The sequence below is a fragment of the Cebidichthys violaceus genome, unplaced genomic scaffold (assembly GCF_023349555.1).
Source record: "Cebidichthys violaceus isolate CVI_PGR_0920_01 unplaced genomic scaffold, fCebVio1.0.p SCAF_12, whole genome shotgun sequence".
Taxonomy (NCBI): Eukaryota; Metazoa; Chordata; class Actinopteri; order Perciformes; family Stichaeidae; genus Cebidichthys; species Cebidichthys violaceus.
In genome coordinates, this window is record NW_027176285.1 from 2,138,487 (window position 1) to 2,160,391 (window position 21,905).

A 21,905-nucleotide genomic window follows, 5' to 3' on the forward strand; every position below is an offset into this window, starting at 1 on the left:
AGGCAAACTGAAGCAGCATGTGTTGTAAAAGCTGCAGCTCATCTCCAGCAGAGAACCGGTTAGGTGAGAGTCTTACCCAGGTGGGAAAATACTGTAGCTGCTGGGAGAGTCGGTGCTTCGGTGCAAACTGCATCACAATCCCCCCCACCCAAAAAAAAAGAATATAATAATAGATAACACATATACAAGTAATTTCTATCTCACACACACTCTCTCTTCTCCTTCCTCGAGATCAACGGGTTTCCACTGAAAATGCTCCAATGTGACTGAGACTATAACCACATAATCGTCCTCTTTCATGGGTTCCATAAGGAGGTGTCAGTCAGGATGCTTGCCATGACAATCACTACTTATTGTTTGGCGGTCATATGATGCTCCAGACAATTCTGTCCAAGCGTTACACTTGTCTCTGAGCACAGCCCCCAAATCTTCCTTCAGAGGGGAGTCAGCTGTGCGCTTTCCCAAACTTGAGTCTGACACTGCAGAGACAGCTATTAATACCACAAGCCACTTCCGTTTTTGCTGTAAGTCTATGATGTTATTTTAGAAACCTGAAGAGGTGAAATGATCCAGTAATTCACAAGAAGAAGAAAAAGCAGGAATTAGACAAATGTCATGTTATGGTTTTGGCTATGGTTTTCTGCTTTCCTATGTTTGGTAATCCTCTCATAACCGTCCATATTTAACTTGGTTGGAGACCACTACCTGACAGTAAACCAAAACCGGCCCAAAGTTCATTTCAACATTTTACCAAAACTTTAGCCAACAGCTCATTTTTTGCTCTGGGTCCCAGCAGGTTCATCCAGCCCTGCAGCAAGAAAAAGTCCTAATTTGTTGCCTTTGAAAGTGGCTGTAAATGCAGCTTCAACACACAGCTTCACATTTGTGTTACCAAGCTTGTTGGCCTCCATGCCGTTGCCATTCCTGTCCCAAAGCAACATTTAAAATTATGGATTTTTTTCTGTTATAGTTTTTTTTTCTTCTTCTTTATATGCACTGCAGACTCCGCCCCCACCAGCCCTCCCCCGGCAGACGCCGGACTTGCGAAGCAGCGAACCCAACTATTGGCCGACGTGACGGAGAAATATCGGGAGTAACGTTACATGAAGCCGACTGTTAACTTCAGGCTCTGTACACCACGCAAAGTCGGTTTACGTTAGGCAACGATGACTACATCGGGGTCCTTGGATCGAATGGAACTCTGTGAAAGCCTCTTGACATGGGTAGGTGGTCAAACGTGAAGTTCGGGGGGTTTATTTTCACTGACAGACAGTACTCTGTCTGGGAGCTAGCATACGAGGCTACTCCTAGCTCGATGAGCTAGCGGCGGTAACGTTAGCAGGCTAGAGGAAAATGACACACAGGCTCACGTTGGTTACGTATGCAGGCCAGCTGTTTGCTGCTTTAGCTGCTGATGTGTTGTCCGCTAGCTGCCGGGAAAACCTTCCACCCGGCCACGAACATCACTGTGGTTCTAGCCCCGTACAGTCCGGTGTTTAGCTAGCTCAACTTTCTAATGCTCTGTCTGTATGTTGTAACGGGGTGGATTTAATGGCAGAGACGTTGGCCTTGTTATGGTTTATCGCTTTCTTAGCGAAGTCTTCCCCCCCCTCCTCTGGATTGAGCATACAACGTTACAGCTCCATGTCTGAATTCCTGCCATTGTTGACCAATGCATGATTATTGTCCGATCTCCCTTTCCCCATTGCTCTTGATGTCAAAATGTGAAATACAGGCTGGCATCCCGGGCTTGGACTTTTGTAACGATACCCTAAAAAATGTGTACAATTGTGTGTGTGAGCAACCAAGTGGAAAAAGGGGGCATCAGATCAGGATCACATGATCCGGATATTTTAGCGCGTTTGCATTGTTGACACAACACACACACACACACACACACACACACATCTGAAGAAAAGTCCACAATCTCTGAACTGTGATGTAGACTGTTGGACAGGAAACAGGCGATAATTATACTGACTACATCCTTTTGTGATGCTTCAACCTTCACCGCAGACATTACTCAGATGTGTACAGGACTGTGAATGGATTGGCTGACATGTCATTTAATGGAAAACTGTGTATAGGTACTTCCATGTTTTCACCATACACTACTGGCTTAAATGTAGTAGTGTAGTAGTACTGGTTTTAGTTAGAGCTCAGTACAAGCAAGCGACCCTCCTGCATAGTCACGTGGTCCCATAATCATACTTGAAATCAATGTGTGACTTATCTGTGTAGTGAGATTGAGACGTCAGACCGTGTGGGTTTTATTCAGTGCCACATCTACATTCACCTCCGATGCCTCCGCCTCTCGCTGTCATAGCTTGGCTCAGGTGTTGCAACTCAAGAGTTTCCTTTCTTCTTGCCCGTCGTAATGATGTCGCTGGCAAACATTCCTTACATACCTGTTAACCGTGAAGTCACAGCGCCGAGCGTGACCGATTTGTTGCCGACGCGTGTGAGGCTGTGCCTCCTCACGAAATAATAGCAGTGGAGATATCAAGGCTACCTTTTCTGCTATGGGGGGGGGGTCCCCTCAAGTGTTCCGATGGTACCAGTGTGGGAAATCTAACCAGATGTCAGCCAAAGTGACAGTTTATCTTTGACTTTAGTATCTGCTGTCAGCCAGGTTATTCAGCTCTTGTCTGTCAAGTAAACCAGTTTGTCTAATAAGATAAGATAATGTTATTCAAGTGATAAAATGATCTCGTGACATTTTAGTCGCTTGGCAAAACATGATGTCTCATTTTCCCCCCCCTTTTTTTTTTTACCCATATAAACACATTTGTTTATATGGACATATTTGATATAGGAAATGAATGATTTCAGTTAAGCAGAGCTCTTCATGTGGCCTTAGCTGCATCACATATCTTGTCATTTCAGTTATGAATACGGACGCTAATGCACGAGCACGTTGGTTTTCTGTTTACTGTCAAAAATTGTCCAACGATAGCGTGTGTGGCGTTGGCGTGCTGTTCTTCCTTTTGGACACGTAAAGTCAAAACAAAGATCTGACTGATATGCTGTATGATGAGGCCTAATGTGGACATAATAGTTTAGAGGGAAAAGTGTCTGCTTCCCTTTGATTACTCGGTCTAGTCATGTGACGCGTGTGTTTCCCACAGCTAGACCGTCTCCTCACCAGCTGTTTCCACACACTCTGAGGTGTGGGCTTCCTGAGTTGTATATGTCAATAGTGTAATTAAGCCAATGCATTTTTCTTATTATTGCTTTGTGTCTGTGTTTAAAAAAGAAGAAAGAAAACAGTAATTTCTAATAGATAAGGAATTCAGTTTATGTTTTATTTCTAATGTTTATTTTCTGTGCTACCACTAAACTGTTGTCATTACAGCAGTATTTGTGACTCAGAATGCTGAAAGGGTGTTATTGGAAATGCAGCTTTTGGTGAAGCTTTTTTCTGGATGAAATTGTTTCTACGTATATATGTTCTCATACACTGTCAGACTTGAACTTCTTTCAGCTAAACTCAACTTAGCCCTCTTATCTTCCCTTTAAGCAGATTGCTATGGATGATGTGATCAAAGCGGACTGAATGTAATCTGGGAACAAGAGCAACTCTAGCTGAACCAGAACCTCAAAATCCCTCCGATCACATGATGCCTGTGTATCCAGATTAATTGGTTTTCAATCATCACATTGCAGCTCACACACAAAAAGATTGGGCGTTAATAACAGAACCTTACGACACAGTGCAGATACAATAGTACAATGTGTCATGTGGTGTACGCTGCTTTATAATTGAATCAGCTGGCAAAAAGGGGGCTTCTTTCACAGGTAGCCAGTGCCGGCACAATGTCCCACAGGCTGCATAAAGGAAGTCCCCAGCACTGCTCCACTGTGGCTTTCACATGGCCCATCACATGGGCATACGTTCTGTTTAAAGGCTTTGTATTCCAGTACAGCATGTTACACCACAGGTTTGTTGACCGAACATGCAGTCAAGCATGGGGGAGCTGTGGCAATGCAAACCTATTTCTGCTTGGGAACAATAGTGTAGGGTGTAAAAATAGAGCACCGTCAAAAGGGGGGGGGGTTGCAAATACTGTTTGTGTGCAACAGATCTGGACGTGTTGGACCTCAGCACATGCCTCGGTTTAATGTAATTTAACAGTGTTGCTTACTTATTGTTGTGTTAGTATCCAAACGCAGGAAGTCAGCATGTAACCCACTCTACAAGACACCTCAGCGTCACAGGAAGGGTGCAGGCTTGAGCGTGATGTGACATTTTAGATTGTAGTTTCAGTTTGGCAGGGTAATTGGAGTGGGTCAGGTTTTCTCAGTTTCTCATTGGTAACCCGTGTTATGTAATCGGGGGGGGGGGGATTGTTTTCTGTTGGCTCTGGGCCAGAGGTTGGCTTTAGCTGCTAGCTGTCTACTGATACACAGAGACGCTATCTTATTGGTGCTTGGCTACCTGTAAAAAAAAAAGTGATAGTTCATGGAAATAGGAATAATAATACAGATGTTTTCAGGGTGTCCTCTTTGAAAGCTGTCACACAAGTTATTCAGGAGAATTGTAGTTTGAGTGGAGGTTCCAAGAAGTCGATGTTAACCACATTTTAAATGTTTTTTTTTTGTTATTGGATCAGTTTTACTCCATGTGTAACATTTTTAAGGTTCACAGTTACGCAGAGGTTGTACACTTGATGTCCAACTGTGAATCTACAAAAAACTAACATTTAGGTTGTCTGAACTTAACTGATTGTGTGTATTGTTTTGTGTCACGTTGACTTGGTGCCGTGTGAAGCGTGTCCTCGATTGTACACAGTGTCAAATGTCTTCTTGTTTACTGACCTCTGCCTCTGCTAATAAGGGATATTACCGGACACTCGGAAGTGTTGCTGCTCTCAGATTACGGCCACGCAGTCATTGGAGATGTTCTTGCGTCATCTTTATTTTAAGAAGAAATGTTCTACAGCCAGTAGTTTAATATTAGTGGCTGAAAATGTCTTGAGTCTCGCTAAAAGCGCTCTGCTCAGTTCAACCCAATGGCTCCATGCGGAGAGCTTCGTCAGGGTTCGACCTGTGTTGATAGGCGGCCTCTCAGACGGTTTGGGCGATCTGCTGAATGCCTTGTTTGTCGCCCTCTGCTCTCGGTAAAGCTGTGACTCAGGGCTGGAGAGCTGCATGTTGAGCCACGTAATGAAAAGTGAGACCGGCTGACCGACGCGCAGGCAGAATTTAAACCTCGTTGTTTTCCTTCTGTCAGAATTCCAACGTTCCTGCTCTCAATTTCCCCTCCTCTGGCATGTGGACAGAAAAGTATGAACTTGTGTCTGAGGAACGGACTTTAAGCCTGTGATAAAGAAGGATATAAAGGACGGAAAGGGAACGATGACTTGCCAAGTGAGAATAAAAGGATCTGGGAAAAAAAGAGATGGAAATGGAGCGAGACGGACCGGCACAGTTGAGAGACATTTAGCAGGACCCGGCACTCAACATGTCTATGTGTGTGTTTGTTGTTCAGATCCAGACCTTTGGAGTGGAGGCTCCATGCAAGACAGTAGACGACTTGACGGGCGGTCTCGTCATGGCCCAGGCTCTACAGAAGATGTAAGTTGTCCTCTTCAACCTTCGGTGTATGAGAAACGGCATAAACATCATGAACGTATTGAAATATTCAGTAAGACTCCGTCACTGTCAGCCTTTTTTCTCATTCAAGTTCCCTTAAGCCCTGTTCTCTTGTGCATCTGAATTTCCTAGAGATGTCGTGTATTTCAACGACGCTTGGATCAGTAGAATCAAACCAGAGGTTGGGGACAACTGGAGGTTAAAGGTAAGAATACGTTTCCTTAGTTGTGTGTGTGTGTGTGTGTGTGTGTGTGTGTGTGTGTGTGTGTGTGTGTGTGTGTGTGTGTGTGTGTGTGTGTGGTTTATATGTTTTGTGAGGCCAGATTCTTCTTTTCCCCATCAGCAAATGACATAGCGGACTTTTCCATGTTTAAATAAATAAGCTATTTATCCAGAAAAATTCTAATTATTTCTTGCTACTGTATAGGTATATTAGTTTGTCTAATATTCAATATATCTCTACATAAATTCTGTCTTGTTTCAGATCAGCAATCTCAAGAAAGTTCTGAAAGGCGTCCTAGACTATAACCAGGAGGTGAGAACAACCTACTGTATTCATGCTTGTAGGGAGAAGTTGTGACCCTTAAAACCTTTAGCACAACACAGGCCACGATAATCCAGTTTTGATTGTTGAGATGCTTTTTGTTTCCCGTCTAGATCTTAGGCCAGCACATCAACGACTTCACACTGCCAGACGTCAACCTGATCGGGGAGCACTCTGACGCGGCAGAGCTCGGGAGGATGCTCCAGCTTATACTGGGCTGTGCTGTCAACTGTGAACAGAAACAAGGCGCGCATCCCGGACTCTGCAGTTTAGAAACAATGTTCTGTGACATCACCAACTGACTCAGAGGCTTACATTCCCCCCCGTTATTTTCTCTACTTCTCTAGAATACATCCAGACCATAATGATGATGGAGGAGTCGGTGCAGCATGTTGTGATGACGGCCATCCAAGAGGTGAACGATTATGCTTTTTAGAATAATTGATTCATGATGAGAGTAAGGTGGGATTGGTCAGATTTTTTTGGGGGATGGCGGATGCTACTCCTGTGGTCGTCATCATTACTGAACCGAGGCGTTAAGGTGCTACGTACGCGTAACTTCTTCTAACCCGTAACCCTGTTTTTGTTTTGTCCCTGCAGCTGATGAGCAAAGAGACTCCTGTGATGGGAGGAAATGACTCGTATGTGGATCTAGACAGACAGGTATGGAGACGACAAAACCTCACCGTGGTGCTTTTTAATCGCACGTCTGCTTTCTAACAGGGCCATCAGAACGGTCTCGGATTAGACAGATGTTGAGTTTAAATGTAACTTTTAAAGGTGAAATATTGAACAAACTCCGGCGTCTGGATCTTTCCACTGAAACCTCAACACTAGAGCCGTTACACACACCTCTGATCTCTGCCTCTACCGATGTTATACCCTCCTCCTTTTTGGCCACAGACCTGTAAAACAGCTGGGTGTTTCAAAAGAAGCTGGCCTCAGCAGAAGCGCTGTGCTATTGTGCAATCATTACTGTGTACAAACTGCCTGAAAACCAACATCTCGCACTGTTATCTGGGGTAAATGTTTGTTTAGTCCTTGTTCCAACATCTCCTTGAGGTTATAAGTGTTTGTTTCTTTATTCAAATACATTGTGTGGAAATTCAACAAAATCTGCAGGGTTTTTATTTATTCATTTTTTCCTTCTTCTTTCGTTTCTCAGCTGAAGAAGACAGCAGAGGAGCTGAATGATGCTTTGTCTACCAAGGAAGAGATTGCCCAGCGGTGTCGTGAGCTTGACATGCAGGTTGGTTGTATGCGTGTGTAACCCTCCATGTTTTAGGCCGTTTGACTGCTGGTCCTATAGACGTCACCACAGCACGGTGCTCAGGTACTCCTGTCCTGTAACCCCAAAGACATAGAGGTTCTATAGGTCAGTTAGTTATCACAATGGCACATTATTAAAAAGTGAGTATGTGAGTAATTGACATGAGTAATATTGGATAAAATTATTATATGAGAGGACTATTTGGTCTATGTCTTCATGAAGTGTTAAACATGTTGGTATTGTTATACTGTTATAAATACAGCTGTGGTTAAGTGTATAATTTAAGGCAGGCATTACTCATTAGTCTTGACCAATTCTAACTGTGCAGTGATGATGCAATTCAAGATGAATGAGCACTTATGTACAGTAACTGTATATTTTGCAGGAACATATTCAAAGTATTCATACAAATAACTAACTTTAAATCACTTTATTTTAGCTTTATTGTGTGTCTAACTGATGGTGTCATACTTCTCACAGCTATTCTTTGGTTACACTTTTAAGAGCAGCTCCATTTTTTTTTTTTTTTGTTGCATTATTACACTGTAACTGTAACACGTCTGATTTGACTTTCCCGTACTCGCGTGATAACAAGAGATCAACACACTTTGTGTCTCTGTCTTCGCAGCAGATGATCATCAATGAACATATTTATTTACAGCGACTCACTAAAGACGCAGCTATTGCAGGAAAAAGAAAAGTGGAGCTGTGATTTAAAGGGTTACCTGCTCTCCTGTCTTAAACCGGTTTCCTCTTATTTCCTCACTATTTCCTCACTGTGTGCCTTGCTTTAAAGGCCCTCCATGTCCAAGAGGAGCGTGATAGACTGAGGTTAGAGTTTAATGAGCTAGAAGAGAGGGTAAATCCAAACTTTCTTTTCTTTCCGTCTCTTTTTTTCCGTGTGTGTGTGTGTGTGTGTGTGTGTGTGTGTGTGTGTGTGTGTGTGTGTGTGTGTGTGTGTGTGTGTGTGTGTGTGTGTGTGTGTGTGTGTGTGTGTGTGTGTGTGTGTAATAGTCCTGTTTTTTTTCAGTCTGCTTGCAACAGCATCCCCCTGTGGACTCCAGACCCCCCTCCTACTAATTATCTGTGCATGTGTGTGTGTGTGTGTGTGTGTGTGTGTGTGTGTGTGTGTGTGTGTGTGTGTGTGTGTGTGTGTGTGTGTGTGTGTGTGTGTGTGCGCGCACACGTATACACATGGTCCTCATGGGGCACACCAGCCTCAGCTGAAGTTTGCTGTGGGTGTGTCAGTTGTCACCCCTTCACTAATGATCCCTTTGTCTCCTGACCCTTGTGTGTTTCATTGCTCTCCCTCAGCAACAGTAGACAGTGAGGGGGAATCCCAGGAAGGAGTGTGTTCTTGGCAAACCTGCTGAATATATGTCAAATATTACAAATATCACACATACTGTATATTATATTGTAATGTGATGTTACCATTTTTCCCCCTGAATTAAAAAAAAAAAAAAAAGAACATCAAGAACCTTTTAAAAAAAAAAAAAATAAAAAAAAAAAATAATAATAATAATAATCTGGCTGGACTTGATCCTGATTATTTACACCGGGTTGATTCATTAAAATATGTGGTAATTGCTTCATCTTTTCATGCCAGGCAATCAGACAAACTTGACAATAACCCTGCTGCTTATTCATCTTCCAAATATGTTTCCTATATATTTCCTCTCAACAAAAACAGTAAGATCAGTTCCTGTGTTTGTGAGATGCAAACAGACGTACTAATGAGTCATTAGTGGCACGTTTCAAACCACGGATCCGCTTCTGCTTTGCTTCGTGTGGAGTTTGATAGCCTGTCTTATCGCGTGGAGAAGACAACATCAAACCATGTGCAGCCCTCTCTGGAGTTTGTTGGTTTTCCCCCGTTGAAGTGTCGTTGGTGTGTGTGCGCTTGCTTTATTACCAGAAGCGATGCTGCAGTAGAACAACCTAATGGATTGAATGCCGTAAAGACAATACTGCGTAGTAGTTTGAGAGACACAATTTGAAAAACTAACTTATTTCCCTTCTCTGCTTCTCTTCTCTCTTCTCTTTAACTTTCCATCCCTCTATCCTCCATTCCACCCCTTTTTTTTCTTCCACCTTTCCTGTTATCCAAATCCCTGTCTGTCTCACTACTGGACCCATGTCTTCTTGCCCTTTTCTGGTTTCTCTTTTTGCATTCCCATTCGCTCGCGTTCCCTTCCGCAGGTGGCAGCCCTGCAAGAGGAGAAGAGCAGTTTACTAGCAGAAAACCAGGTCCTGATGGAGAGACTTAACCAGTCGGACTCCATAGAGGACATCAACAGCCCCGCGGGACGCAGACACCTCCAGCTGCAGACACAACTGGAGCAACTCCAGGAAGAAACGTTCAGGTGTGGAGTTGATGGAAGGAGAGAGAGTTGAATTGACCGATGCTGGCGTCCAAATCGGATTTTAACGACGATCGCTGCTAATTCTGTGTAGGTTGGAGGCGTCAAAAGATGACTACCGGATCCGTTGTGAAGAGCTTGAAAAGGAACTCGTGGACGTGAAGTCACAGAATGAAGAGCTTGCGTCTCTGGCTGATGAAGCGCAGTCTCTCAAGGACGAGATGGATGTCCTCAGGTGAGAAGGAGACGCAAAGTCTTGGCTGTCGACTCACTGAGAGTTCCAGAGTACAGCAAACTGAACTCGACACTAAACGAGTGAAGTGTCAAATGGAAATAGAATGAGTCAGGGGGAAAAAAAAGGAGATGAGGAAAGACAAAAGATGTATTGTTGAACCACTATCCTGTTATTTCAGACTTGTCTCCTTTCCTTCTTTCTGAATGTAACGTCACAAAATGACAGCGCCTGTTGTTTCCCTCCCCAGGCATTCATCAGACAAAGTGTCAAAGCTGGAGGGCACGGTGGAACACTACAAGAAGAAGCTGGAGGACATGGGGCTGCTCAGGAGACAGGTACGCAGACGACAGGCGGCAGCAATAACCTTTTTTTGTGTCATTCTAACAGCTGGCAGTATTGCTATGTCCGAGCTACAAACAAATACAGTTTAAACGTTTCTGTCGCTCTATTCCAGAATAAGCTTTTGGAGGAGAAGAACACGGTGTTGATGCAGAGCAACGTCGGTTTGGAAGAAGAGCTACGGAAGGCGAACGCTACCAAGGGCCAGCTGGAGACCTACAAGAGACAGGTGAGCAACCAGCAGCCATTTACACTGACCGCAACTTGTAAATCTGTTATCATATAATACTCACACACATATATGTATACATATGTATATTTTAAGAGATGATGTATTTCCGTTGTCTGCTCTTTCTCTGCACAGGTGGTTGAACTTCAGAACAGACTGTCGGAAGAGTCTAAAAAGGCCGACAAGATGGAGTTTGAGTACAAACGCGTCAAAGAGAAAGTGGACTCTCTTCAGAAAGAAAAAGATGTATGTACAATTCATCGTATTGATATTCTCTTGGCTTCATTGCAGACCCTGCAGTGTTTCTCATCGTATCTTCTGCATAACGTCTTCCCACGTCTTTCTGTCCCTCTGTAGCGCATGCGTACGGAGAGAGACTCCCTGAAGGAGACTATTGAGGAGCTCCATTGTGTCCAAGCCCAGGAGGGACAGCTCACATCAGGTGCAGTGAGAGAACGCGTGGCTGAATGTGAATAGCTGAGCTGAGCCGTGATCTACTTGGTCAAGCGTAAATATACTTGGTTTCACCCTGTGCTCACGGCGCTGTCTGTTTTTGTTACAGGCTTGTTCCCGATGGTCGGCAACGACGGCTCTGACTCGCTGGCTGCTGAGATCACCACCCCGGAGATTCGGTATGCTGTGTGAACCCCACGCTTCTGATTCACTCAAGTGATCTTAAATAGATACAGAAATGTTGATGGGAGTACAAATATCAGATCATGTCATGTAGTTATATTCAGCAGGTTACAGAGGAAGAAATATGACGTCAAAGTATTTGCCCGATTAAGAAATGCTAAATATTGTCAAACAAAATGTATTTAAAAAGACCTGGAAACAGTTTATGGCACCCGATGTAGCGACTTGCGTGCTAGACACACATCAGACTGTGTGTGTGTGTGTGTGTGTGTGTGTGTGTGTGTGTGTGTGTGTGTGTGTGTGTGTGTGTGTGTGTGTGTGTGTGTGTGTGTGTGTGTGTGTGTGTGTGTGTGTGTGGTTTCTGGGCGGCTCTCTTTTTGCTCTCTCTGCTGTTTTAAAGTGGATGATTTTGGCTGTAATAGAAGCGTCTCTGTAGGAGTTATGTAATAGTTGTGTGTGAGTTACATCAGCCTCACTGCTGGCTGCATACTGTGCCTGGATTTTTTTTTTTCCTTCTTTTCAACATGCGTGAACCAAAATACATATGGATTTACTTTGAAATCCTCTTCAAGCTACTAATGGGGGGAAAAAACAAACAAACAGTACTTGAGTTAACCCAGTCCAGACTCATCATTACTCTCTGGAGGTAAAAGTAAAGTTCAACTGTTGTGGCCTGAGGTGATGTCATACCCTGCAAGCTTGCAGAGGTGGAAGTTAGATGTTGCAATAGCAGTGTTTCATGTGAGATATCAAACGAGAATGACTGTGGTTGAAATAGAGAATCGATGATTCATGCTCACTTGTGATTGTCAGTTCAGCACCCAGCAGTGAGTGTGAAGACTGAACCAGGCTGTGTCCTTTTGACAGAAAAAAAGCATCCGGGGCTCAGTTTCCTCTAAACCATAAAACAGCACCAACAACAGCTGGAATTTAGGTCCTGCAGGGCAGGATTTGAAACTCGACCAAAAGAAATCCGGTCCTGTCGCTGTAACATTTTCCCAATAAGCTGTTTTGGAACCTCCTCTCTAGTCGTCCTTTGCCTTCCCCGGCCTGACCTTCTGCTAGCCAGCGGCTGTGAGTTCATCTGGAAACATTTAGCCAGTCCTTTTAGCTGGAAAGGAGTCAGCAGCCACGCCCTAAAATACACAGGAACCAGGAAGGACAGACACTCAACTCTATCAAAATAAAGATCCTAGACATAACACATCTTATCTGTTTGAGGGGGAAAAGTATCTCAAATATCTCTGCCCAGTTTTGTGTTGGCAATATTACAGCAGCAGTACAGAAGTTAGTATTAACTAGACTGAACCAGCAGTTGTGTTGCATCTATTTGCATAAGGGGTATATGTAGAATTTATTATTAAAATGATAACTTCTCACGTTATATTTACTGACGCTGCCCAGTTTGTGTCAAATAGTAACTTGGGACAGATAGAATAAATACACAGAGAGCAGTGCATACAGAAATGTGTTGTCACCGGTGGTCTTTGTTTAGGTAAATGTTCAGTATACAGGTATAACAACCCATATTGGTTGTTGCGTCTATGTTTGATCAGCGCTGTTTGGAGTTAACACTTGCCGACGTCCCGATGTGTTTCTCCAGAGAGCATCTGATTCGTCTTCAGCATGAGAACAAGATGCTGAAGCTGGCCCAGGAGGGCTCAGACAATGAGAAGATCGCTCTGTTGCAGAGTCTACTGGAGGATGCCAACAGAAGAAAGAATGAACTGGAGACGGAGAACAGGTCAGCAGAGAGCACAGCACTGCAACCCTGGGAGCATTAGCAGCGAAAGCAAACAACCCGGAGGCTTTGATTCCTTTTTCTGTTTGCCTCTGAAAACACGATTGCATTTCCCCCTCCTGTGCTCAGTATCGTATTGAAATTGAATGAGCATCTTTTGTTGTGTTCATGTAGTTGATTGTGTTTCCCTGGGTTAGAGGGATTTCATTTGTCTGTACTGGAATTTTAGTCGATGCCCTGTTAGTCCGCTGCCTGCTTCTCCGCTCGTTGTTGCGTTTAAACGCGTTTGTCAAACCGGTCTTTTGTGCTTTTTATCCAGGTTGATCAATCAGCGCCTGATGGAGGAACAGGGTCAGGTAGAGGAGCTGCACAAGAATCTTCAAGAACAGGGTTCCAAAGCAGATGATGTAAGTACCGATATGTGGGTTCTGCTTTGTGGAGGCATAACTGATACCAGTCGAAATGTTGCCAACAGCCACACATTCACATTTCAAAAAAAAAAAACAACAACTAAGATGTTCCACAAGACAAATATGTATATTTAAAACATCACAATTATGGAGGAATATTCTAGGAAAACCTTTTATTTAAGTCCATTTTTAAGTACAAATGTACTTTTTACATTTGCACTTAATTGTGGCGTGGATGATTGTTGCCTCTCAGTGAAATACTTGTGCGTTTTCTTTTCAAATAATGCTTCCACTCACAGACTATAGTAAGTATGACTTTGTGATTCCTCACAAGTTCCCTCTCGTAGACTTTGTTCTTTCAAGATGTCAGCCGTTTGACTTCATGAAACAGATGTGTCACAACTCTCAATGTAACACATTTGCGTATATCATAGAATGACTTCATGCGTTTGTTACACTGAGTTGTTGCACAAACGGAGTAGTTGCTTTGTTGCTAGCTAGCGTCTTCTTTTTCCTGTTAGAAATAGAGAAGCATCTGTAGTCAGTTCTTTGTGTCTCTAGAAACCCAACTCTCCTCTTTTCCTCTTTCTTGTTTAGAGATGTGATTTTTGCTGCACACCACATGGATAGTGGATTCCACTGGTACAGAATCAACGAACATACAAAATGAACCAGAAAAATCCACGAATTGTAAACAAAAATAATCGTTTCATCTCCCAGCCCAAAGTATTGGTTTGGGGTCTGTCGGTTGCCTCATTTACCTAAATTCTAGATTTGTTAATGTAGTTTAATACCACATGGTAACATTACCCACACCTGTTGTGTTCCACACGTCCCTCTGTTGGATGAGGGGGGCCGTGTGCAGAGTTTTGTTACGCTGTGGTGCCTTTAATGACAACTTTTAAAGGTCCTTTTCGACTAAGCGAGAGAACAAACCTGGTACACACACTGGCTGCAGGTATAAAGATGGAGAACAGCTCCTGCATTTATCCAACACAGTGCCTCTTTACGTGTTTCTAGTCTTTTTTTATTTCAAGTTGTATCTGTTGTGTAGGTTGGAATGTAACGTTATAAAAGATATCCTTTTTTTTGTTTTTCTTTTCATTCAGTCTTCCATCCTGAAGAAGAAATATGAGGAGCACATGTAAGTTCCCGTTTTACAAACCCAGAAATATGTTTGCATATAAACAAAATCAACATAAATAGATTTGAAATGTTCTGGGATGCTTAATGTGAAATATTAGACGAAAACCAGGCCTGAACATTTATTTATTTATTTTTTTACATTGGCGCTTTGTACTCTTCATCAGGGAGAAACTACGAGAGTTGAACAACGAGCTGCTGAAGAAGAACGCCTTCATCGACGAAATGGAGCCCAAATACAACAGCAGCTGTGAGTTTGAATTCCGAGTGTGTGAAGTGCAGTTGAAGCCTGTTGACCTCCATCCTCTCTGAACACCTGTTCTTTCCATTTTAGAATTTGAAATGATGTCATGCAACAGCTCAGTGCATTCTCGTAGCAAAGGACAAATAAACTAAGCTTAAAAAAACCCCTAAACTTTTATGTTGTTGCCTCTCAGCTCAACGAGTGGAGGAGCTGGAAGACGCCTTGAAGAAGAAAGATGAAGACATGAAGCAGATGGAGGAGAGATATAAGAAATACCTGGAAAAAGCCAAGAGTGTGAGTACATTCATAGGTGGACTATCTTTTGCGCGGTGCATTGTCACCAGGGACGCTTGCTGTGGGTGCAGATTCAACAAGAAAGTGTATGTGACGTGATTTGAATGTGTCCTCTCCAGGTGATCCGGACCCTGGACCCCAAGCAGAACCAGGGTTCGGGTCCAGAAGTCCAGGCCCTTAAGAACCAGCTGCAGGAGAAGGACAGGATGCTGCACTCATTGGAGGTAATCAAGTATTAGGGTTGGATGATCCGGGGCAGGGAAGCGGTGGACTCGATTGGGTCAACCAGTCCACTTTTATAGATGAGCAGTGACTGGAGAAGGACGCATGTTTAAGTGTGTGAAAACATAATGGAAGCCATTCAAAAAAAAAAAAGCAGCACCTGCATTGCTTATTCTTTTGTGTGTTTTCATGTTTTCTCCAAACAGAAAGAGATAGACAAGACAAAAACCCAGAGAGATTACGAGGAGAAGCTGATCGTGTCAGCCTGGTACAATATGGTGAGAAGGACCTTCACAGCTCGCGCTCTCTCTCTCTCTCTCTCTCTCTCGCTCTCTCTTGCTCTCTCTCGCTCTCTCTCTCGCTCTCTCTCTCTCGCTCTCTCTCTCTCTCGCTCTCTCTCGCTCTCTCTCTGTCATTAATAATGAGTTATATATGTGAGTAATATAGAACCTGAAGCCATTTTTATGCGGACATGCATCAACCGTTGAAAGTACCAGCTTCTCAAAAGTCAGAATTCCCCACTTTTATTATAGAGAATTGAGTATCTTGAGGTTTTGGACTTCTGATCGGACAAAAACTTTTTTTATTAAGTTATATTGTGCTCTTGGATAGTGATGGGCATTTTGAACTTGTAGAATTGACCAAATATCATATAGATAAGTAATTTAAATTTTTTTACAAGTCATGCAAGAAGGCATTTCAACCACCAGAGGGCAGCATTGCTCTTCTATTGTCGTTTTTTTAAAAAGCAATCGACATTTCCTCCGTTAAACATTTGATCAATAGCTGGTGTTAATGTTCATGAATTGTTAAATAGGACCTGATATTGTGTTTAAGGTAATTTGTTTCCTCATCATCACGATTGTTGCGCTGCTGGTAGCTGGTTCTGTGGTGACTCACTTTCCTCCGTGTGTTCTGGCTCTGGCTCAGACGCCGCTATTGATTCTCCATCTACTCGCCGTTATTGTTTCCTGATAAAGACCATTAAGGGCGATAACGACACTTCCTCCCTATTTTTTTTTTTTTCCTCAGGGTATGTCTCTGCAGAAGAAGGCGGCTGAAGACAGACTTGCCAACACCGGTTCTGGTCAGTCCTTCCTGGCGCGGCAGAGACAAGCCACCAGCACACGCCGCTCCTATCCAGGCCACGTCCAGCCAGCTACCGCAAGGTAGATGGGCAGCAGGGCAGAACAAATAACGCCACAAATCCCCTGAACTCACACGCCATAGACGTGCCCTCCTTTTTTTTGAGGCACGCTATTTGCATTCATTTCTAATGGACGTTCTTGTTTTCCTGCATTCCGCCTATTGATTTTCTTTTTTTTCTTCTTGATCAGATCCATGAGGTAGAGATGCCAGGCAAGGCTGCCCAAAATCTCGCACCACATTTGTTTTTTTTTCTTCCTCCCCCTCACAAAGCATATGACTCCTGTGATGCCAGGCTCCAACCCTTTTAACACCCCCAGCATATTCCATAGGGTCTGACTAATCGCCCCGAACCTCCTCTCTTCCTCCCTCTCAGCCGCTGACCTTCCTCAACCTCTACTCTGTGGCAAACCTTTTGCCCGGCAGTGTCATTTGGACCCCGAAAAGGCAGAGAAGAATCGCGTCTTCTCGACGAGTCGCGGCCATTTCTGTTTTTTCGAGGAACCGCTCTTGCCTTCTCGTGCCGTACTCTCGCACATCTCCACCTTGTCACGGCGTTTGAGGTTCATCTGGTTTCTCTCTCTGTCCTGCGATATCTGTTTCATCTCTTCTGATGTAGCAATTCTCAATGTGTTCAACGTTTTGAATTTTGTTCCTCAAATGGAGATAAGTTGCTCTCCTGCCGTGTCATTATCTTTGTTGTTTTTTTTTTTTATTTAGATGCACTATTGAGCAACAAATACATAGGAAGATGTATAGTCGCTTCATCTCATGTAAGTGTTCCATTTGCTTGCTAAATGGTCTTAATGATCTCTAATAGGACTTCATGATTTGGAGAAAAAAAAACCAGGTAACAGTGCAGCAATAATTGTGAACGTTAACGTAAAGTTACTGCTTCAGCTGTAACAACAATCCTCAGCTTAACCGTGTCGACTGCTTTTCATTATCTCTCTCTTAAGGAGCCACCGTCAAGCAAACTGGGGAAACGCATCAGTTCACGTAGTTTTTTTTTTTAGCTTCACCAGCATTTACCAGGTTGTCCCAGACGACACCTTATGTGCCATAGTGTTACATTTCAATACGCGCGCCGCAGTATTTCGGTCGACGACGTGTTGAAGGGGAAATCTAGTCGTGAGGTAGTTTTACATCCTGGGTTTGAGACTTGGTTTGCGGATCACAAGACATCTTGAATATGCTTGTTGCAGCTGTTCCTGTCCTTTTTCTTCTAACCCATTCATTGTTCCACTCTGTTTACGTTGTCATTGGCATCGTGAACGCTCTCTTATTAACACGGTGGACTTTCAGAAGCCTTGGGGTTGAGCCTGTTCGTTCGCTTGTGTTGAGATCAAGGCCAGAATCTCAAGCTAACAAACCTCGTCTCTCTCTCTCTCTCTCTCTCTCTCTCTCTCTCTCTCTCTCTCTCTCTCTCTCTCTCTCTCTCTCTCTCTCTCTCTCTCTCTCTCTCTCTCTCTCTCTCTCTCTCTCTCTCTCTCTCTCTCTCTCAACAGCAATGTCACTGCATGACTGGCGCACCAGTGAGCTGGCTAAGCCTTGAGTGGTCTGGCCCGGCCTGTCTTCACGCGATGCATGAACTACCCGCCTGCCTACTGTTTGCATGACTTTGCATTGACTCGACTTTGCGAATAACCGGCGCACCAGTAACAGCAGCATGAGCTCTAACAACCCTCTGCAGTGTTAGGTTCAAGGAGGCCAGAAACTAAACTCCTTTCCCCACCCTCCCAGCTCCTTGCTCCTCATGTTCTCCTGCTCTCTCCCCTCCTCTCCTCTCCTTTGTCTCTCCTGGACATACCTGCTCGCGCTTCCACACCGCATCAAGTCTGTTACACTTTAATGTATGTTAACACCAAGGACAGGGGCAGAACATAGCAGCGCAGTCTGTCAATCAAGCTGGTGTAACTCGACGTTGTCTGGCTGCCTCAGGATACCTCAATGTCATATTTCCACATATCTGTTTCTATTTACTCTATGGGAGAGCAGTATTTGAGAGGTGTAGCCTGCAAATCAGAAGTGGTTTTACCTCAAGTATTAGTTAGTGCATCAAGGGGAGCGCACAGGGCATCACCGGGACGTCCTGCAGGCTTTTGGACAGATTGCAGTCGGAGCATAGGATGGCAAAATAAGTGTTTTTTAAAATGAATAACATTGTTACAGATATGCTTTTAATACGGGATGAAAGCCCTCCATTAAGCCTACTTGCATCTTTTCTTTCAGTGGAATTCAATGTCCGCATAGCATCCGTTTCTCCATAAAATCCTCATTTAATGCACATTTATACAGCGGTTGTAGTTGACTACTGTGTGCATTGACTACGGTGCATTTTGTCACACGTTTTTATACATTTTTACCATAAAACACGGTCGCTAATTCAGTAGAATAGTTTCCTGACAAACATAAGTGAATGAAACCGTACTTTAGCTCACGCAGGCTAATGTCCGGTGCTTTCAATGTGTTGCCTGGAAAGGGCTTACTATTTAAACCACGGCAACAATCTCAAAGGATCCTGTTGATCACAGATCAAACCTTTTATTCAATACCTTTCATAGTAACCCTGCACTGCTATACAGTCGTCTCTTAATGCAACTTCACGGAGAAATATGTGGTTTCGGCGTCGAGTGCTTAAACATGCAGTTTACAGGATGATAAGGAACGTCGGTAATGAGGAACCTAAACTGGGTGTTGCTGTACACTGTGTGTAGCGTTTTTTTTTAAATATATGTCTTATTTAAATTAGATTTTCAGAGCGTGGTATAGGTATGTTGACTTATAAAGAACACACACCTGGAGCTGAGGATTCATGCATATTATAGGAATAAGTGCAAACATCTTTCACAGGAACGAGATGGTTGAATCCTCGTATTTTAGTGCCTTTGTTTAAAATATATTTAAAAAGAAAACAAGTCTTTTTATGACTAAAGACACTTAGGCACACTACCTTTTTAAAGAGCAGTTTTGTGTTATTTGAAAAAAGAAAGAAAGTTTTTAATCTCATACCCATACATGGAGTAGGCTTAATGAGGGCTTTTCTTCTCCGTACTTTGACCTATTTTACTCATCAATGTATTATTGTGTAACCTTGGTTTAATTCATGCCGTGCATTTTTATCTTAATGGCTTATTTATTCTTCTTTCGGCGCTTGTGCAGCAGTGTTGTTACATTTTTTTTTTTTCTTTTTTACTTTACATCGGTAGTATTATTATATCACCACCTGTACTGTTACAATGGAGTTGAAGATACTGTTACATACTTGTCTTATGCAACAAAAAGGAGGAGATGGTTTGAAATAGTTTGTCTGTGGGAGAAGGCTCATCAGCTGTTGCATTCAGAATGAAGTCAGCTCAGACGTTTGATTAACCCATCTTGATCAAATGAGACTCAAATAGATTTGTTTTCCAGGAGGGAGCGGCGACACAGTCTGCCTTTGCAGTATAAATCAGTTGCAAAGTTAAAGTCGTGATGTTTTTCTGTCCAGATCTGTGTTTTTAGGAAACCACTTGCCATTAACATCCAGCTGTAAGTTATATTACACAGAACTCTTTTTTTAACCGTCCATCCTCATGAGTCATTGGTTTGGTAAGAAATCTGTATATAATGGAACACATCCACGTTGTGGTTGACCTGTTTAAAATCATATCAGGGATGTTAATGAAAACATTGTCTGTTGTGTAATATCCCCTGAGAGAAAGCATATAATGTCCTCCTATGTCCCGCATCAAGTCAGCCACTGTAATTTGTCGTTATCCGTGTCTGTGTAAATAAATACTGTTACTGGTGAATAATGAGATACCGGGGGAAAGGTCATCGCAGTAACGCAACCTGAGAAAACCAGCTAGTTTGCGTCATTCTCAGACCTTATTTATGCCAATTTCTTCTCGGTAAAGAAGGAAAGGTGACATCTTGATGTACTGTTCAACGCTATGACCCCAAAATCCTTTCCAGATATTCTTTTTTTTTTTTTTTTTTTTTTTGAGAACAAAATAGAGACGATTGCAGTATTCTTTACAAAACCCGGTCATAATGTTGCGTATTCCTTACATGCCGAAGCTAGCGATGAGCTCCCGGGTTCCCCTAGTGTTACCTGACTGTAATTGCACCGTCAAGCGTGTATCGGAGGGACGAAAACGAACACAAGGCTGTTAACAGAATCGCAACACTACGCGTGCAATGTTTGCTGTATTTTTTTACTCATTGAAAACTTTTCTTTACTTATCGAAGTAGCAAATAACCTTCCATTTGCCAAGTTTTATATTGCTTGTATACAAACACACTATGTACATACTAAATGTGGCAGTGCTAGAGGAGGCGTCTGGCTGTTTGAGAATGAGGATATAGAACTCATGTCAAGTTGGATGGATTTCAGTTAGCGTCTGTCCGATCAGGACCTATTGATGAAAACGTGCTTCCTACACTGCAGAACGTGGAAATGACATTGTAAATAAAGCTTGTATAAAACGGGCTGCTTGTCCTGTTTTTATTGTTTGTGCAAATCATGCAATCTGATGCCACACACATCCAGAGCGTCTGGTTTCACGGGTTAACTTTATTTATGGTGGACAAACACTTCAAATTCCATTGTTTGCACACAAAACTCATATCTGTATATAAACAATGTACGAGGCTTCATGGAGCTGGAGCTGACCGGCCTGAAGCAGCAGCAGTATCTGCTTGGCATACATTCTGTTCTTCAGACCTCTGGATGGAAATAAATACTCCAATCTGCTGAATGATGAAAAAAAGAAAAAAGTATTTTTCCATTGTTTTGGAATCACAACAAAGATGGCCGCTCGCCAGCTACCTGGATAAGAAACAGTTTATTGTTGTAGTCTCCTCTCACCGTTTTTACCAGGTAATAAGTCAATGTTGGGTCATTGTTGTGCACCTCGCTGACCCCAAGTGGAGATCGGGACAAAAGCATTTGGGGCAGGACACACACACACACACACACACACACACACACACACACACACACACACATATAATCCTTACGTTGCAAAGTCCACAAAAAACAAAAACAGGATTCAAATTCACTACAGGCCTGAACTTGACTTTCTTCAGCCTCTTCTTAGAAACGCCTTCCAGCAGTGCGTCTTTGCTTTCATTGGATCATCTGACAGATGGGACAGCATCCATGTCAGGCATTCTCTGATTTATAATGCAGAATTAAGCTTCGCCTTATAGTTACAGTATGTGGTGAATGCCGATTAGGTTTTCCCTTATAATAACTTGCCTTTCCCGCCGTTCTAACCGTGGCTTTAGTGCGATAACCACTCTGGTTAATACAGAACTAATTTTGTCATAGTTCTGTTTGAGCTTTGTATCGCGGTGAACTCTGATTTCCGGTATCTGCTTCGCTTCTGAATTGAATCTGTGCGCTCAAACGCATCCCTGCCTGGGACATGAAGCCCGGATGCCCCTCGAGGCCGCGGACGCAGGAACTGCCCCACGTATCTCGTGTTGCGTTCTTCGTTCCTGAGAG

At 43.2% G+C, this 21,905-nt stretch overlaps 1 protein-coding gene across 2 annotated transcripts; it reads left to right on the forward strand.

The window, feature by feature from the left end:
* Positions 1 to 1,087: 1,087 nt before the first annotated feature.
* On the forward strand, positions 1,088 to 20,884 carry hook3 (hook microtubule-tethering protein 3). Of its 2 annotated transcripts, XM_068705890.1 has the most exons (24): positions 1,088 to 1,223; positions 5,492 to 5,577; positions 5,728 to 5,800; positions 6,080 to 6,130; positions 6,253 to 6,385; positions 6,487 to 6,554; positions 6,740 to 6,802; positions 7,305 to 7,388; positions 9,612 to 9,775; positions 9,867 to 10,007; positions 10,255 to 10,342; positions 10,462 to 10,575; positions 10,711 to 10,821; positions 10,933 to 11,017; positions 11,138 to 11,207; positions 12,815 to 12,955; positions 13,272 to 13,359; positions 14,472 to 14,506; positions 14,673 to 14,755; positions 14,943 to 15,043; positions 15,163 to 15,267; positions 15,472 to 15,543; positions 16,298 to 16,434; positions 16,603 to 20,884. In XM_068705890.1, exons 1-24 carry the CDS (start codon positions 1,167 to 1,169, stop codon positions 16,613 to 16,615), a joined length of 2,163 nt encoding a protein of 720 aa, XP_068561991.1. In that variant the 5' UTR covers positions 1,088 to 1,166; the 3' UTR covers positions 16,616 to 20,884. The 2 variants fall into 2 exon arrangements, with proteins under 2 accessions (XP_068561991.1, XP_068561992.1); XM_068705891.1 differs by having other exon boundaries at positions 16,298 to 20,884.
* The last annotated feature ends 1,021 nt before the right edge of the window (positions 20,885 to 21,905 follow it).